The 18366-nt window shown below is 46.6% G+C and overlaps 1 protein-coding gene across 2 annotated transcripts in view; it reads left to right on the top strand.

Moving 5' to 3' along the window:
* RFC1 (replication factor C subunit 1) overlaps nt 1-18366 on the top strand; it is a 348859-nt gene that overhangs the window by 230905 nt on the left and 99588 nt on the right. For both annotated transcript variants that reach the window (XM_030191305.1, XM_030191306.1), the window contains 2 exons: nt 10062-10166; nt 11426-11804. In XM_030191305.1, the coding sequence (XP_030047165.1) occupies nt 10062-10166; nt 11426-11804 (484 nt within the window). The remainder of the gene's footprint in view (nt 1-10061; nt 10167-11425; nt 11805-18366) is intronic.

Genomic DNA, 18366 nt, shown 5'->3' with positions numbered 1-18366 from the left:
CTTCCCTTGGACCCAGCAGTGCACAAGGCGCTGAGCTGGTGGATGCAGACAGACAAGTTGTCTGCAGGAATGCCTCTGGTGACCCCGGAGTGGATTGTCGTCACGACGGACGCCTCTTTGTCGGGCTGGGGAGCCCACTGCTTGGGAAGGACAGCGCAGGGGCTCTGGTCTTCTGCAGAGGCAAAGTGGTCTATCAACCTCCTGGAACTCAGAGCCATTCGGTTGGCGCTTTTGGAGTTCATCCCGGTACTGGCGTTGAAGCCAGTACGGGTCCTGTCGGACAATGCCACGGCTGTGGCCTATGTCAACCGCCAGGGAGGTACCAAGAGCGCCCCTCTAGCCAAGGAGGCCATGAATCTATGCCAGTGGGCGGAAGCGAACCTGGAACAGCTGTCAGCGGCCCACATTGCCGGAGTCATGAATGTCAAGGCGGACTTTCTCAGTCGCCATACCTTGGAGCCCGGAGAGTGGCAGCTATCTGCTCAGGCGTTCTTGGACATCACGAAGCGCTGGGGCCAGCCGAGCCTAGATCTGATGGCGTCATCGGCCAATTGCCAAGTGCCGCGTTTTTTCAGCAGAGGACGGGACCCTCGATCCCTGGGAGTAGATGCTCTTCTCCAACAGTGGCCGACACAGGAGCTTCTCTATGTGTTCCCGCTCTGGCCCATGTTGGGCAGGGTGCTAGACCGGGTGGCAAAGCATCCGGGCCGGATAATCCTGGTGGGTCCGGACTGGCCCAGACGTCCCTGGTATGCGGACTTGATCAGGCTCTCAGTCGACGATCCTCTGCGGCTGCCAGTGGAGCAGGGCCTGTTACATCAGGGTCCCGTGGTGATGGAGGATCCCTCCCCCTTTGGTCTTACGGCCTGGCTATTGAGCGGCAGCGTCTGAGAAAGAAGGGCTTCTCAGACAAGGTCATCGCCACTATGCTGAGAGCGAGGAAGCGCTCTACTTCTACTGCTTACGCCAGGGTTTGGCGTACCTTTGCAGCGTGGTGTGAAGCAGGCTCACTTTCTCCCTTCACTGCTCCAATTTCTTCAGTGTTGGCGTTCCTGCAAGAAGGTCTGGAGAAAGGCCTGTCGCTCAGTTCCCTTAAAGTCCAGGTAGCGGCTCTGGCTTGCTTCAGGGGCCGCCTGAAGGGTGCTTCCCTGGCTTCGCAGCCAGATGTGGTGCGCTTTCTCAAGGGAGTTAATCACCTGCGCCCTCCTCTGCACTCAGTGATGCCTGCGTGGAATCTCAACCTGGTGCTAAGAGCCTTGCAGAAGCCGCCTTTTGAACCCTTGTCTAGGGCATCTCTGAAAGACCTGACGTTGAAAGCAGTCTTTTTGGTGGCTATCACTTCAGCCAGAAGAGTTTCCGAGCTCCAGGCACTCTCATGTCGAGAGCCTTTTCTGCAGCTCACTGAGGCAGGAGTGACTATTCGCACAGTGCCTTCCTTCCTGCCCAAGATTGTTTCTCGCTTCCATGTGAATCAGCAGCTCTGTCTCCCTTCCTTTCGTAGGGAGGACTACCCAGAGGAATACTCTGCTCTCAAATATCTGGATGTGAGACGAGTCATCATCAGATACTTGGAAGTGACCAATGATTTCCGGAAATCGGATCATCTGTTTGTCCTGTTTGCAGGTCCTCGTAAGGGTCTGCAGGCTTCTAAGCTTACAGTGGCAAAATGGGTCAAGGAAGCCATTGCAGCGGCTTATGTGGCAGCGGGGAAGGTGCCGCCTATCCAGCTGAAGGCTCACTCCACTAGAGCTCAGGCGGCCTCGATGGCAGAGGCCGGGTCCGTCTCCTTGGAAGAGATTTGCAAGGCGGCAACTTGGGCATCGGCCCATACCTTCTCCAGGCATTACCGCTTGGCTGTGGCTGCTCGGGCGGAGGCCCGGTTTGGAGCTTCAGTGTTGCGGTCAGGGATTTCAATGTCCCGCCCTGGGTGAGTACTGCTTCGGTACATCCCACCAGTCTATGGATTGATCAGCATGATGATATGGAAGGTAAAATTATGTATCATACCTGATAATTTTCTTTCCATTAATCATAGCTGATCAATCCATAGTCCCTCCCAGATATCTGTATTGTTTATATTCTGGTTGCATTTCAGGTTCAAGTTTAGTCTTCAGTTCCTGTTCAAGTTTTTCAATGAATTCTTCAAGAGTTGAGACTAATTTGTGTTACAGTGAGCTGCTGCATTCCTCTCCCCTCCGTTTTACGGGGCTGGATTGAGACTTAAATTCTGCCGGCGCTCCCTCCCGCTTCGTGCGGCTGTAGGGCAGCTTTGTACCCCTCCTGCTTCGGCGGTGTTAGGGTCAGTCAGCTCCTCCCGCGGTTGCAGGATAAGCCAGATCCCCCCGCATCGGCGGGGTGGTGTCCCTCCCCCGCTCCGCGGGGATGAGCTGGACGGATTCCCCTCCCCCACTTGTGTGGGGATGAGCTGGGTTAATTCCCCTCCCCCATTTCGGCGGTGGTGAGCTGGGCAGAGTGTCCCTTTGTGGGTGTAATTCTCTAAGTGCTGAGTCCTGCGGATGGAGCTTGGATATCGACATACTGAGGAGTTTCCGGCAGCACATGACCACATATAGGGAGGCAAAAGGATTGCTCTCTATCTCCACCTGCTGGTAGATGGACACAACCCACCAGTCTATGGATTGATCAGCTATGATTAATGGAAAGAAAATTATCAGGTATGATACATAATTTTACCGTTGATTTCATCAAGGAATTTTACCTCCCTAGCATGCACCAATGTTGCATTTACCCAGTCAGCATCAGGGTAATTGAAATCACCCATTATTATTGTATTGCCCAGTTTGTTATCCTCCCTAATTTCTGATGAGATTTCTACATCAGTCTTTTCATCCTGGATAGGTGGATGGTAGTACACCCCTACCATTATCCTTTTCCCCTTTACACATTGAATTTCTATCCATAGGGATTCTAAGATGTGCTTTGTGTTCTGGAGATTTTTTAGTCTATTTGATTCAAGACCCTCCTTAACTTATAATGCTACCCCTGTACCAGTTTGATTCACCCTATCACTACGATATAATTTGTAACCTGGCATGACAGTGTCCACTGGTTATCTTTCTTCCACTAGGTCGCAGAGATGCCTATTACTACTACTACTACTTATATATCTATCTTTTCATTTAGTGCAATATATTCTAACTCTCCCATTTTATTTCTTAGGCTTCTGGCATTTGCATATAAACATTTCAAGCAATGTTTGTTGTTCCTTTTCATAGTTTGCTCATCAGTTGACAGTATTAATTTGCAATCTTGAAAATCTACTATGGTTTCAATTGCAGCATTGCTATCGGGATGCCTTATCTTCCCTGTTTCGTTGATATCTTTTAAAGATACCTTGCTCTGAACCATGCACTTTTGAGTGACTGTTGGCCTCCCTCCAATTTCTAGCTTAAAAGCTGCTGTATCTCCTTTTTAAATGTTGATGCCAGCACCCTAGTTCCATCCTGGTTATGGTAGAGCCCATCCATAGTAACATAGTAACATAGTAGATGACGGCAGAAAAAGACATGCACGGTCCATCTAGTCTGCCCACTATAAACTCATATGTGTTTACGTTACAGTGGTGGAAATAAGTATTTGATCCCTTGCTGATTTTGTAAGTTTGCCCACTGACAAAGACATGAGCAGCCCATAATTGAAGGGTAGGTTATTGGTAACAGTGAGAGATAGCACATCACAAATTAAATCCGGAAAATCACATTGTGGAAAGTATATGAATTTATTTGCATTCTGCAGAGGGAAATAAGTATTTAATCCCTCTGGCAAACAAGACCTAATATTTGGTGGCAAAACCCTTGTTGGCAAGCACAGCGGTCAGACGTCTTCTGTAGTTGATGATGAGGTTTGCACACATGTCAGGAGGAATTTTGGTCCACTCCTCTTTGCAGATCATCTCTAAATCATTAAGAGTTCTGGGCTGTCGCTTGGCAACTCGCAGCTTCAGCTCCCTCCATAAGTTTTCAATGGGATTAAGGTCTGGTGACTGGCTAGGCCACTCCATGACCCTAATGTGCTTCTTCCTGAGCCACTCCTTTGTTGCCTTGGCTGTATGTTTTGGGTCATTGTCGTGCTGGAAGACCCAGCCACGACCCATTTTTAAGGCCCTGGCGGAGGGAAGGAGGTTGTCACTCAGAATTGTACGGTACATGGCCCCATCCATTCTCCCATTGATGCGGTGAAGTAGTCCTGTGCCCTTAGCAGAGAAACACCCCCAAAACATAACATTTCCACTTCCATGCTTGACAGTGGGGACGGTGTTCTTTGGGTCATAGGCAGCATTTCTCTTCCTCCAAACACGGCGAGTTGAGTTCATGCCAAAGAGCTCAATTTTTGTCTCATCTGACCACAGCACCTTCTCCCAATCACTCTCGGCATCATCCAGGTGTTCACTGGCAAACTTCAGACGGGCCGTCACATGTGCCTTCCGGAGCAGGGGGACCTTGCGGGCACTGCAGGATTGCAATCCGTTATGTCGTAATGTGTTACCAATGGTTTTCGTGGTGACAGTGGTCCCAGCTGCCTTGAGATCATTGACAAGTTCCCCCCTTGTAGTTGTAGGCTGATTTCTAACCTTCCTCATGATCAAGGATACCCCACGAGGTGAGATTTTGCGTGGAGCCCCAGATCTTTGTCGATTGACAGTCATTTTGTACTTCTTCCATTTTCTTACTATGGCACCAACAGTTGTCTCCTTCTCGCCCAGCGTCTTACTGATGGTTTTGTAGCCCATTCCAGCCTTGTGCAGGTGTATGATCTTGTCCCTGACATCCTTAGACAGCTCCTTGCTCTTGGCCATTTTGTAGAGGTTAGAGTCTGACTGATTCACTGAGTCTGTGGACAGGTGTCTTTCATACAGGTGACCATTGCCGACAGCTGTCTGTCATGCAGGTAACGAGTTGATTTGGAGCATCTACCTGGTCTGTAGGGGCCAGATCTCTTACTGGTTGGTGGGGGGATCAAATACTTATTTCCCTCTGCAGAATGCAAATAAATTCATATACTTTCCACAATGTGATTTTCCGGATTTAATTTGTGATGTGCTATCTCTCACTGTTACCAATAACCTACCCTTCAATTATGGGCTGCTCATGTCTTTGTCAGTGGGCAAACTTACAAAATCAGCAAGGGATCAAATACTTATTTCCACCACTGTACCTTGATTTGTACCTGTCTTTTTCAGGGCACAGATCGTATAAGTCTGTCCAGCAGTATTTCCCGCCTCCCAACCACCCTCACCACCCTCTCCGTGAAGAAATACTTCCTGACATCTTTCCTGAGTCAGCCCCCCTTCAATCTCATTTCATGTCCTCTCGTTCTACCGCCTTCCCATCTCCGGAAAAGATTTGTTTGCGGATTAATACCTTTCAAATATTTGAACGTCTGTATCATATCACCCCTGTTTCTCCTTTCCTCCAGAGTATACATGTTCAGGTCAGCAAGTCTCTCTTCATACGTCTTGGAACGCAACTCCCATACCATCCTCGTAGCTTTTCTTTGCACCGCTTCCATTTTTTTAACATCCTTCGCAAGGTACGGCCTCCAAAACTGAACACAATACTCCAGGTGGGTCCTCACCAACGTCTTATACAGGGGCATTAAAACCTCCTTCTGCTGGTCACACCTCTCTCTATACAGCCTAGCAACCTTCTCGCTACGGCCACCGCCTTGTCGCACTGTTTCATCGCCTTCAGGTCCTCAGATACTATCACCCCAAGATCCCTCTCCCCGTCCGTGTCTATCAGGCTCTCCCCAGCTAACACATACGCCTCCCTTGGATTTCTACTCCCTAAGTGCATCACTTTGCATTTCTTCGCATTGAATTTTAATTGCCAAACGTTAGACCATTCTTCCAGCTTCTTCAGATCTTTTTTCATGTTTTCCACTCCCTCCGGGGTGTCCACTCTGTTGCAAATCTTGGTGTCATCCGCAAAAAGGCAAACTTTATCTTGTAACCCTTCGGCAATGTCACTCACAAATATATTGAACAGAATGGGCTCCAGCACCAATCCCTGAGGCACTCCACTACTCACCTTTCCCTCCTCCTAGCGAACTCCATTTACCACCACCCTCTGGCGTCTGCCCGTCAACCAGTTCCTAATCCAGTTCACCACTTCGGGTCCTATCTTCAGCCCTTCTAGTTTATTCAAGAGCCTCCTGTGGGAAACCGTGTCAAAAGCCTTGCTGAAATCTAAGTAGATGACGTCCTTAGCACGTCCTTGATTTAATTCTCCTGTCACCCAGTCAAAAAATTCAATGAGATTCGTTTAGCACGATTTCCCTTTGGTGAAACCATGTTGTCTCGGATCTTGCAACTTATTGGCTTCCAGGAAATTCACTATCCTTTCCTTCAGCTTGGCTTCCATTACTTTTCCAATAACCGAAGTGAGGCTTACCGGCCTTTTGGAATATGCTCCCCCTACCCCAGAATGTTGCCCAGTTCCTAACGAATCTAAATCCCTTGTCCCTGCACCATCATCTCAACTACACATTGAGATTTAGGAGCTCTGCGTGCCTCTTGGGTCCTGCACGTGGTAGGGAGAGCATTTCTCAAAATGCTACCCTGGAGGATCTGAATTTCAGCTTTCTATCCAGGTGCCTAAATTTGGCTTCCAGATCCTCAGTACCACTCCTATTGTCTTTACGCCCAATTTAACCTTCCTCTTGATATTTCTCACTGTTCTGCCTTTTCTTATCTTGGTCCCTTTTTGGGGAACTCCATGCCCCTATGTCTCCACCAAGAGCCCTCTGCCACTGTTTCTCCAGGACTGTTTTGCCCATGCTCTAGAGGTGAAGTCCTTCACTATCTCCCTTTCATCATTTGTCCCTATAATTGTAAATTCTTTCCTATTTGTTTTCTTCTTACTATTATTGTAAACCACCCTGTTGGCTTTTTGCGGTCTTATAGCAGTCTAGCAAATTCAATGAGTGAATGAATGACTCCTAATCATATTATCCCTGTTTTCAATTAATATAAATGGTGAATGTGGGGTTAATGGAGAGAGGGCCAAGCAGAAGGCAGAAATGTTGACATCTTGAATTCTTCCACTGAGCATACCTAGAAGAAAGACGTGCCTAACCTAATAATCAAGCTCCATAAATTACTGGGACATAAACCTTGATCCATTTACAAAGGAGAAAGTATGCAAAGTAGAAATAATACTTAAAAATAGATGTAATGGGCCCACCCTCACAATTTGAAAGGACTATGGAAAATCTATACTACTACTATTTAGCATTTCTATAATTTTCATATGTTGTTTTTTTAAGTGTGCCAGTTTTGCATGCATTTAAATAAGTATTTTGCACTTATCCACAGACTATACTTCACAAAGATATCTGGAAAACAAAACTGAAATGAAACGGTTGGCTAAGTCTCTTTCCCTTTGAGTCATTGCTAGGTGGAAGCATCCTTGGCAGCAATTAGAGCTATACAGTGGGGGAAATAAGTATTTGATCCCTTGCTGATTTTGTAAGTTTGCCCACTGACAAAGACATGAGCAGCCCATAATTGAAGGGTAGGTTATTGGTAACAGTGAGAGATAGCACATCACAAATTAAATCCGGAAAATCACATTGTGGAAAGTATATGAATTTATTTGCATTCTGCAGAGGGAAATAAGTATTTGATCCCCCCACCAACCAGTAAGAGATCTGGCCCCTACAGACCAGGTAGATGCTCCAAATCAACTCGTTACCTGCATGACAGACAGCTGTCGGCAATGGTCACCTGTATGAAAGACACCTGTCCACAGACTCAGTGAATCAGTCAGACTCTAACCTCTACAAAATGGCCAAGAGCAAGGAGCTGTCTAAGGATGTCAGGGACAAGATCATACACCTGCACAAGGCTGGAATGGGCTACAAAACCATCAGTAAGACGCTGGGCGAGAAGGAGACAACTGTTGGTGCCATAGTAAGAAAATGGAAGAAGTACAAAATGACTGTCAATCGACAAAGATCTGGGGCTCCACGCAAAATCTCACCTCGTGGGGTATCCTTGATCATGAGGAAGGTTAGAAATCAGCCTACAACTACAAGGGGGGAACTTGTCAATGATCTCAAGGCAGCTGGGACCACTGTCACCACGAAAACCATTGGTAACACATTACGACATAACGGATTGCAATCCTGCAGTGCCCGCAAGGTCCCCCTGCTCCGGAAGGCACATGTGACGGCCCGTCTGAAGTTTGCCAGTGAACACCTGGATGATGCCGAGAGTGATTGGGAGAAGGTGCTGTGGTCAGATGAGACAAAAATTGAGCTCTTTGGCATGAACTCAACTCGCCGTGTGTGGAGGAAGAGAAATGCTGCCTATGACCCAAAGAACACCGTCCCCACTGTCAAGCATGGAGGTGGAAATGTTATGTTTTGGGGGTTTTTCTCTGCTAAGGGCACAGGACTACTTCACCGCATCAATGGGAGAATGGATGGGGCCATGTACCGTACAATTCTGAGTGACAACCTCCTTCCCTCCGCCAGGGCCTTAAAAATGGGTCGTGGCTGGGTCTTCCAGCACGACAATGACCCAAAACATACAGCCAAGGCAACAAAGGAGTGGCTCAGGAAGAAGCACATTAGGGTCATGGAGTGGCCTAGCCAGTCACCAGACCTTAATCCCATTGAAAACTTATGGAGGGAGCTGAAGATGCGAGTTGCCAAGCGACAGCCCAGAACTCTTAATGATTTAGAGATGATCTGCAAAGAGGAGTGGACCAAAATTCCTCCTGACATGTGTGCAAACCTCATCATCAACTACAGAAGACGTCTGACCGCTGTGCTTGCCAACAAGGGTTTTGCCACCAAGTATTAGGTCTCGTTTGCCAGAGGGATTAAATACTTATTTCCCTCTGCAGAATGCAAATAAATTCATATACTTTCCACAATGTGATTTTCCGGATTTAATTTGTGATGTGCTATCTCTCACTGTTACCAATAACCTACCCTTCAATTATGGGCTGCTCATGTCTTTGTCAGTGGGCAAACTTACAAAATCAGCAAGGGATCAAATACTTATTTCCCCCACTGTAAGTCTTTTGGGGTGGACCTCCACCAACTTTTGCACACCTAGATTTTTCAGTATTAGACTATTCTTTATAAAACTTTTCAAACTCTGTCAGGTTTGATGGATTACTGTCCATCAAAGTCATGCACAGATTTTCAGTTGGATTGGAGACGGGATTCTGATTGAGCCTCTCAGTCATTTCCCTTTTTGTTCCTCATTTGCTCCATTGTAACTTTCTCTGTGTGCTTTGAGTTTTTTTTATTTTATTTTTGTTACATTTGTACCCCGCGCTTTCCCACTCATGGCAGGCTCAATGCGGCTTACATATTTTATACAGGTACTTATTTGTACCTGGGGCAATGGAGGGCTAAGTGACTTGCCCAGAGTCACAGGGAGCTGCCTGTGCCTGAGGTGGGAATCAAACTCAGTTCCTCAGGACCAAAGTCCACCACCCTAACCACTGGGCCACTCCTCCTGTTGCTCTGAAAGGTGAACTTCTATCCCAATTTCAGCTTTCTTGCAAAAGGCAGTGGTTTTCCCTATGGACTCTTCTGTATTTCTCATTCACTCTCCTAATAATTTTAATTTTAAAAATAGAGGTGGCAAGGGGCATAAAAGAAATCTAGTAGGCTTCAGTGCATGAGTAGCATTTTCAATAGAACAAGAAAACTTAAGGCCAGTGGATCATGACTTTGAAGTTAGAAGAAGGGAGGATAAGAGGAAATTTGGGGGCATACTGCTTTACTGAGATAGCGATATATGGCTGAAATAGCCTATCAGTAGAAGTGGTTATAGTAAATTGACAAAATTCAAGCATGCTTAGGACACAGAGTTTGGTTGGAAGGGCAAAGGTGGGTGTTGACAAGAAATGAAAATGGGTCTATAATGATAGAGGAAGCTGTGCAGACCGGATGGATCAAGAGATCCTCATCCGCTGACCTTAACAGTGTTACTTTGTGTGGTTATATTATCTTAAATAGGAGGTTGTAAGTGTATGTGTGTGTTAAGTGAAAGATTTTTTTTGTTGGGATTTTTATAGGCAGAGAGTTTAGGAACAAAAATACTTGATGAAGATGGCCTGTTTAATTTGATTCGAACTACGCCAGGCAAAAAGTCTAAATATGAAATACTAGCAGAAGCTGAGGTTTGTATAAAATAATCTGATTTCTTTTAATTTAATGATGAACTGCTGAAAAAAAACCTAGAAATCCTAAAGGGAAATGAAAATGTGAAAGTTAAATCAAATTGGCCTAATACTTGCTGGTACCCAGAAGCTTTCTGTCAATGAGTCTTAGCATTGAACTCCAGAAATGCCTTTTAGTCCTTAAACTCTGCTAAGAAAAGCCTGGCTATACTGCAGAATTTTGTTAAATTTTGATATGTGAGTATATTGTTAATGCCGTACAACTGTTATATGGGTCTTTATCTGGCTATCTTTTCAACTTTTATCAGATGTTAGTGCTTCTCTCATATTTAACGGTGAGATCTCTGTGGGTTCAGATGCTCATGAATGGGGGCCCCTTTATGTTACTGGTTAATCATATGCCCAAACTGGAATGGATCACATCTGGGCACCATTGTTCTTCATCATTTGAGTTACTCAGCCAAGATATCTTGGGCCCTATAGAGCAGTAGTTCCCAACATGACGTACCATTACTTTTTCTCTCTACTGCTCCTCCCCTCCACCATCAGCATTATTACCTCCCCCCCCCCCTCGACATCATCACCTTCCCTTCCTCCTCCTATTCTCTCCCTGGCATCCTTACTTTCCCTTCTTACAACTTATCAGCCTGAAATCCATCACCTTTTCTTCACCCATAACCACCAACTGACATCACCATTTGTACCTTCCTTTCCTTCATGCCCTTGTTATTATCTATGCCTTTTCCCTTCCTACCACCACTTGGCATCATCACCTTTCCATCCCATTTGTGATCACCTTCAGCTGGTAAGAGGAATTAGGCAAGCAGGGCTTCTTACCTGTTGCCACCTCCTTTGCCAGCATTCCTCTAAAATTAGGAAAAGGGAGGAGTATAGCCATGTAAAAATCCACTGGCCCCAAGACGGTAGCAGGGAACAGCAAGAAAGTGTGCTGCTCACTGATTCTCTCTGCCAGTGCACTCCAGTTGTGTTCCTTGGCTATAGAAGCCACAAGTGCTTCTTTTCCATGTGACTGGGAGCTTCCGCTGCCAAATTAGATGGTTTATTTGTATACACCCCTTGGATTATTTTGATAGACTACAGGTTTGATCCGAGTCTGGAGGGGAGAGCAAAAGTGAAATACTGTGTTAAGATAATGTTCTATCATAAGTGGGATCCTATGTCTACTTATAAAGAAAAAAATGGTAAAACTGGTGTTGCATTTCCGTTTATTGATCTTTCCTCCTCTTGTTCTCATTAAGGGTATAAAAGGAACAGAAAAAAAAGCAAAAACTCCTGAAAAAGCTGCACAGGCTAGTAGAAAAGTTACTCCAACAAAGAAGGAAGCTGAAAGCAAAAAGAATTTGTTAGAGACATTGAAAAGAGAAACCACCATTTCTGAAAGTGATCTGGAATTAACAAAACACCTTGAAGAGAAGCAATCTGTACTAGACGCTGAAAGTTTTACTCCACCATCAAGCTATGAGAAGACAGAAAGTTTGCTCTGGGTGGATAAATACAAACCCATGTCAATCAAGGGAATAATAGGACAGCAAGGAGATCAGAGCTGTGCTAATAAACTGATACGCTGGCTCAGGAATTGGCACAAGAGCAATTCATCTGATGACAAGAAGCCAGCTGGTGATTATGTTGTTACCTTTATTTCTGAGCAAGCCTTTATTACAGTTTTTTAGGCCCACACTGTTAGCAAAAGATTTTCTTATTGAATAGGGTATTGGGTCTTTACCATTCTCCGAGGACAAGCAGGCTGCTTGTTGTCGCATGTGGGTTGACGTCCACATCGGCCCAGGAAGAGGCAAATTTTTTGCAAGCAAAAAGGAAAAGTTTTGCCAGAGTCTTCTGGCGCACATGCGCGGATGACTTCCCGCCCATCGCGTGAGTGTGCCTCTTCAGTTTTCTTTTCTCCGCATTGAGGTGCAATAGGTTTTTATCTGCGCTCCTCTCTCAGGCCCAGGAAAGAGTCTTTGCGAGTGTTCGCTGTTTTTTCTTTATTATTGTCAGTTAAAAAAAAAAAAAGTGCCCGTAGTGTTTTTTTCTTTAGATTTTTTTTTCACTTTTAAAGTTTCCTTTGATTTTTCGACACAGCCGGCTTTAGGCCACGTGGTCGGGTTATTCCCTTCTTTGTGCCCCTTTTTCTTTTAACAGGCACAATTAAGTCTTTTGATTTTGCCGAAGCCGTTTTCCCTTCCATGTCATCGAAGACACTCAGCGGTTTCAAACGTTGTACTCGGTGCAACCGGACCATCTCAGGTACCGATACCCATGCCTGGTGTATCCAGGGACTTGTGCCCAACCGTACCCCAGCCACTTGTAATCTGTGTCTTCGTATGAAGAAACGGACCCAGCGTCTTGAGAAGCCCAATGAGAAGAGCATTTTGGGGCTCGGTCCGGTCCTTCGATGTCTACATCGGTACCAAGGTCAGCGGCATCGGCATCGGAAGGAGCATCGACGTTGGGAGCAGAGGTAATGGCTGCTGATAGACCAATTCGCGCTGGAAGCAGTGAGGTGTCGAGTGGGTCTCCACCTGCCTTGAGGCCTTTTGTTATGCAGGCTCCCCAGGACCAACCTTAGTCGGATCCGGCCCCGAGAAGACGTGAGGATTCCATGTCTTCCTCATCGGTACCGAGAAGTCTCGATGACGGGCGTTGAGCAAAGACAAAGAAACATCGATCGTTCTCCTTCAACTCACGGTGCCAGGAACTCCGGGACGTCGAGTGCCAAGTGGATCGCTCTCTCTCTATACAGGAGGTGCCGATGAGTCGGTCTTCTAGCAGCCCGGTAACCTGCTCCTGAGCCTCCACAGATTCTGACAACCGTCTGTTCCACTGACTCCTCAGCTTTCTCCGATGAAGGCTCTCGACGAGCACATCTGGGCCTTGTTTAAAGAACATCTGGAAGGACTGCTATGTCAGCTTCAGTGTCGGGGGGGGGGGGTGTTTGTGCCTTCTGTACCGTCTGCTGCAGCGGTGCCTGGCCCTTCTCGTGCGGTGAGGTCCCCAACAGCGGTGCCACCTGTAGCATCGGCGTTGGCTGCCACTCAGGTCGACTCCCCTTCGACATCGGTGGAGGAAGCTTCGCCGCAATCCGAGTGGGCGTTGGCCTCTTGCCATTGCCATCAAGGACATTGTTCCTCGGCGTCGAATGGCGGATGTTCCTTGCCGGGGGGGGGACAACCTTTTTGGTGAAAGAGTAGAGGATCTTGTTGATCAGATCAAGAAGCATAATGATGCTATGGATTCTCTCTCTCACTGGGCACCTTCTGTTACAACCTCCTCATTTAGGAGGTATTTTTGGGGGAAGAGAAGTGCTCCCTATTCCTATCCTAGACGTAGGTTCACTCCTGCTTCTCGACAGCCTGCCCAGGCTCAGCCCCAGCGCGCTTGTTCTCGTCAACAGCGTGCGTCTAAGGCCCACACTACTCCCCAGCAAAAGCAGGGGATGGGCTTTTGACTGGTTCCAGTTAGGCATAGCCTCAGTAAAAGTGTCCGTACCGGACAACTTGCCGGTTGGAGGGAGGTTAATATTTTTTCACCAAAGGTGGCCTCTTATAACCTCCGAGTGGTGGGTTCCTCAAATAGACCGGTTAGGATACACCCTCAATCTGGAATCCAAACCTCCAAATTGCCCACTGGGAGCTCATTCGTACAGTTCCCAGCACAAACAGGTACTTGCAGAGGAACTCTCCGCCCTTCTAAAGGCCCAAGTGGTCGAAACCTTTCCACCAGGGGAAGAAGGGCTGGGATTCTATTCCAGATACCTCCTTGTGCAGAAAAAGACAGGGGGGATGCGTCCCATCCTAGACTTAACGGCCCTGAACAAATTCCTTGTCCATGAAAAGTTCAGGATGGTTTCCCTGGGCACCCTTCTTCCCTTGATTCAAGAGAAGGATTGGCTATGCTCTCTTGATTTAAAAGATGCTTACACACATCTCGATACTTCCAGCTCACAGGAAGTATCTTCTGTTTCGGCTGGGAACTCAGCACTTTCAATACCATGTATTGCCTTTTGGTCTGGCATCTGCCCCCAGAGTGTTTACAAAGTGTCTAGCGGTAGTTGCAGCGTCACTATGCAGACTGGGATTGCATGTGTTCCCTTATCTCGATGATTGGCTGGTGAAGAGCACCTCGGAGGCAGGCGCTGTACAGTCCATGCGAATGAGTATTCAGGTGCTAGAGCTACTGGGCTTCGTGATCAATTACTCCAAGTTCTATCTCACCCCAGTGCAAAAGTTGGAATTCATTGGAGCTCTGTTGAACACAGGACAGCTCGAGCTTATCTTCCCGAGGCAAGGGCAGACAACCTCCTGTTCCTGGAGTCCATGGTTCGAGCGTCTCGCGACTCGGCAGATGTTGAGACTTCTGGGGCACATGGCCTCCACAGTTCATGTAACTCCCATGGCACGTCTACACATGAGATCAGCTCAATGGACCCTAGCTTCCCAGTGATATCAAGCTGCGGGGGATCTAGAGGATGTAATCCAACTGCCCACGGCTTTCGGAATTCCCTTCAGTGGTGGACGATTCGATCCAATTTGACCTTGGGACGTCCATTCCAAATTCCTCAGTCACAAAAAGTGCTGACGACGAATGCATCCCTCTTGGGGTGGGGAGCTCATGTAGATGGGCTTCACACTCAAGGAGCCTGGTCCTTTCAGGAAAAAGGTCTTCAGATCAATCTCCTGGAATTGCAAGCGATCTGGAACGCTCTAAAGGCTTTCAGAGATCGGCTGTCCAACCAAATCATTTTGATTCAAACAGGCAATCAGGTTGCCATGTATTACACCAACAAGTAGGGGGGGCACCGGATCTCGCCCTCTGTGTCAGGAAGCCATCCAGATGTGGCTTTGGGCTTGCTGTCACCCGCAAGATCTTCCGAGCATGGGGGACCCCCTCAGTGGATCTTTTTGCCACTCAGATCAATCACAAGGTCCCTCAGTTCTGATCCAGGCTTCAGGCACATGACAGACTAGTGTCAGATGCCTTTCTCCTGCATTGGGGAACAGGCCTTCTGTATGCCTATCCTCCCATACCTCTAGTAGGAAAGACTTTGCTGAAACTCAAGCAAGATCGGGGAACCATGATTTTCATTGCTCCTTTCTGGCCACGCCAGATTTGGTTCCCTCTTCTTCTGGAGTTGACCTCAGAGGAACCGTGGAGATTGGAGTGTTTTCTGACCCTTGTCACCCAGAACGAGGGGTCACTTCTACATCCCAACCTCCAGTCTCTTGCTCTCACGGCCTGGATGATGAGAGCATTGGAGCCGACTCTGTGGGTGCTGTGGGTGCTTGAGCACCCCCACTATTGGAAAAATTCCTTGTATGTGTCCAGGAAGGGATTATTTCCATTGGGCTTAGCACCCCCATAATTTTGAAAAGTTGGTTCCTATGGTTGAGAGTGTAGAATTCGCCTCCTTGGGTCTTTCAGAGGGTGTCTTCCAAGTCTTGCTTGCTTCCAGGAAAGATTCCACGAAAAGGTGTTACTCTTTCAAATGGAGGAGGTTTGCCGTCTGGTGTGCCAGGAAGGCCATAGATCCTCTTTCTTGTACTTCACAGACCCTGCTTGAATACCTTCTACACTTATCAGAGTCTGGACTCAAGACCAACTCCGTAAGAGTTCACCTTAGTGCAATTAGTGGTTATCATCGCCGTGTAGAGGGTAAGCCTATCTCTGGACAGCCTTTAATTGGTTGCTTCATGAGAGGTTTGTTTTTGTCAAAGCCCCCTGTCAAACCTCCACCAGTGTCATGGTATCTCAACGTCGTTCTCACCCAGCTGATGAAAGCTCCTTTTGAGCCACTAAATTCCTTGCATCTGAAGTACTTGACCTGGAAGGTCATTTTCTTGGTAGCCGTTACTTCAGCTCGTAGGGTCAGTGAGCTTCAGGCCTTAGTAGTGCATGCATCTTATATCAAGTTTCATCACAACAGAGTAGTCATCCGCACACACCCTAAGTTCCTCCTAAAGGTGGTGTCTGAGTTCCATCTGAACCAGTCAATCGTCTTGCCAACATTCTTTCCGAGTCCTGATACCCACCTTTGCGAAAGCAGTTGTCATACCTTGGACTGCAAGAGAGTGTTGGCCTTTTAGATGGAGCGGACGAAGCCCTTCAGACAGTCCGCCCAGTTGTTTGTTTCTTTTGACCTCAACAGGAGGGGAGTCGCCATCAGAAAACGCACAATCGCCAATTGGCTAGCAGATTGTATTTCCTTCAGTTATGCCCAAGCTGGGCTGACTCTAGAGGACCATGTCACGGCTCATAATGTTAGAGCCATGGCTGCGTCAGTGGCTCACTTAAAGTCAGCCTCCATTGAAGAGATTTGCAAGGCTGCAGCGTGGTCTTCGGTCCACACAATCGCATCTCTTTACTTCCTTCAGCAGGATACCCTACGCGACAGTCGGTTTGGGCAGTCAGTGCTGCAGAATCTGTTTGGGGTTTAGAATCCAACTCCACCCCCCTAGACCCATTTTTGTTCAGTTCTGGGCTGCACTCTGTTAGTTGTTTATGGTTTCAGGTCAATCTATGTTATGTCCTCGCTGTTGCGAGGCCCAATTGACCAGTGTTCATTGTTTTGAATGAGCCTGGTTGCTAGGGATACCTCATGTGAGAATTTTATTTTATTTATTTATTTATTACATTTGTACCCCACGCTTTCCCACACATGGCAGGCTCAATGCGGCTTACATAGTGACAATAAGAAAAATTACAACAAGCAGCCTGCTTGTCCTCGGAGAAAGCGAAGATACTTACCTGTAGCAGGTATTCGCCGAGGACAGCAGGCTGATTGTTCTCACAATCCCGCCCACCTCCCCTTTGGAGTTGTTACTTTGTTTCTATGCTTTTTGATTTAGCTGAAGAGGCACGTGCACACGACGGGTGGGAAGTTATCCGCGCATGCGTGGTGCACGCTGCTCGCGCGCCACAAAACTCTGGCAAAACATTTCCTTTTTGCTTGCAAAAATTTGCCGCTTTCTGTGCCGATGTGGATGTCGACCCACATGTGAGAACAATCAGCCTGCTGTCCTCGAAGAATACGTGCTACAGGTAAGTATCTTGCTTTATTAATAGATTGAGCTTTCATTTATCTGGACATATGATGCAACAAAAATGTTTTTAGATGTGTAGCGCTTTTTTAATCTATGTGTCTGACAAGCAGGTAGTGTAGGTGCAATCAAGTCTCAAGTTCCACAGTTTTCAAAACTTCCTACCCCCCCCCCCCCCCCCGCATTACTTCTTTATGAAATTTATAATCTTTTATTGTAGTTTTCTTCATGCTGTAAGCTGTGAACTTTGGAAAAAGCATTCAGGCTGCCTGTGATCTTCCATGAAAGCTCAGTAGTCAGTTGAGGCCTCCAAATGTAGGCAGACAGATGGAATCTATCTCAAAGTAAAGACATTTTAGAGAAGTCCTTCATGTATCTGGCCTACAGTGTTCCAGAAAATTATGTGCAATCCATACATGGTCCAGGTGCTTGTTTGGACATTGTTCTGCCTAGAAGTGAATGAGCAAAATTTAAACATCTTAAATCCAGCTACAAACAAAGGCCATAATCATTGTAGTTTGTGTCATTGGTTCTTGTAAAATGAATATTTTTGGGCCCACAAGTTTCCTTTTGGTATTTTGGGCTTTCAGCTCAATCAGAACCAGTCCCTGCTGGACTGCATTGCCTTTTCATTTATTATATTTGATATATCACCTCCTACCAGTGCCATCAAGGTAGTTTACAATTCAAATAAAACGTGCAGTATATAATAAAATCAGCAACACATATGCACATACTTTTTAAAAATCCCCAGACCTTCTAACCATTGCATATTTTCCTTCAGACTGCTAATCTTGCTTACAGCCCTCTATTCTTTACCCCCTAGCCTTCTCATGAGCTAACGTGGCAGCCACCCAGATTTTTCCCCTGTTGTGAATTATTATTATTTATGGCATTTGTATCCCACTTTATCCCACCTCTTTGCAAGCTCAATGTGGCTTACAATTCGTCATGGATACTGGAAATAGCAGTGAAGATACATTTGGTTTAAAGAGGGTTTTGTGTTACATGGTGGAGAAATACATGAAGGTGTCAAAGCAGAAAGACATTATAAGACAGTCTGGAAGTTTTAAAGATTATACCGTTACACATGTTGATCTTTGTGATGTATCTTGTCGAAGAGAGAGGTTTTCAATAGTTTG

This window comes from Microcaecilia unicolor, chromosome 2, assembly GCF_901765095.1.
Source record: "Microcaecilia unicolor chromosome 2, aMicUni1.1, whole genome shotgun sequence".
Taxonomy (NCBI): Eukaryota; Metazoa; Chordata; class Amphibia; order Gymnophiona; family Siphonopidae; genus Microcaecilia; species Microcaecilia unicolor.
Note: the sequence above shows the minus strand (reverse complement) of the source record. Positions and strands in the feature narration are given on the sequence as shown.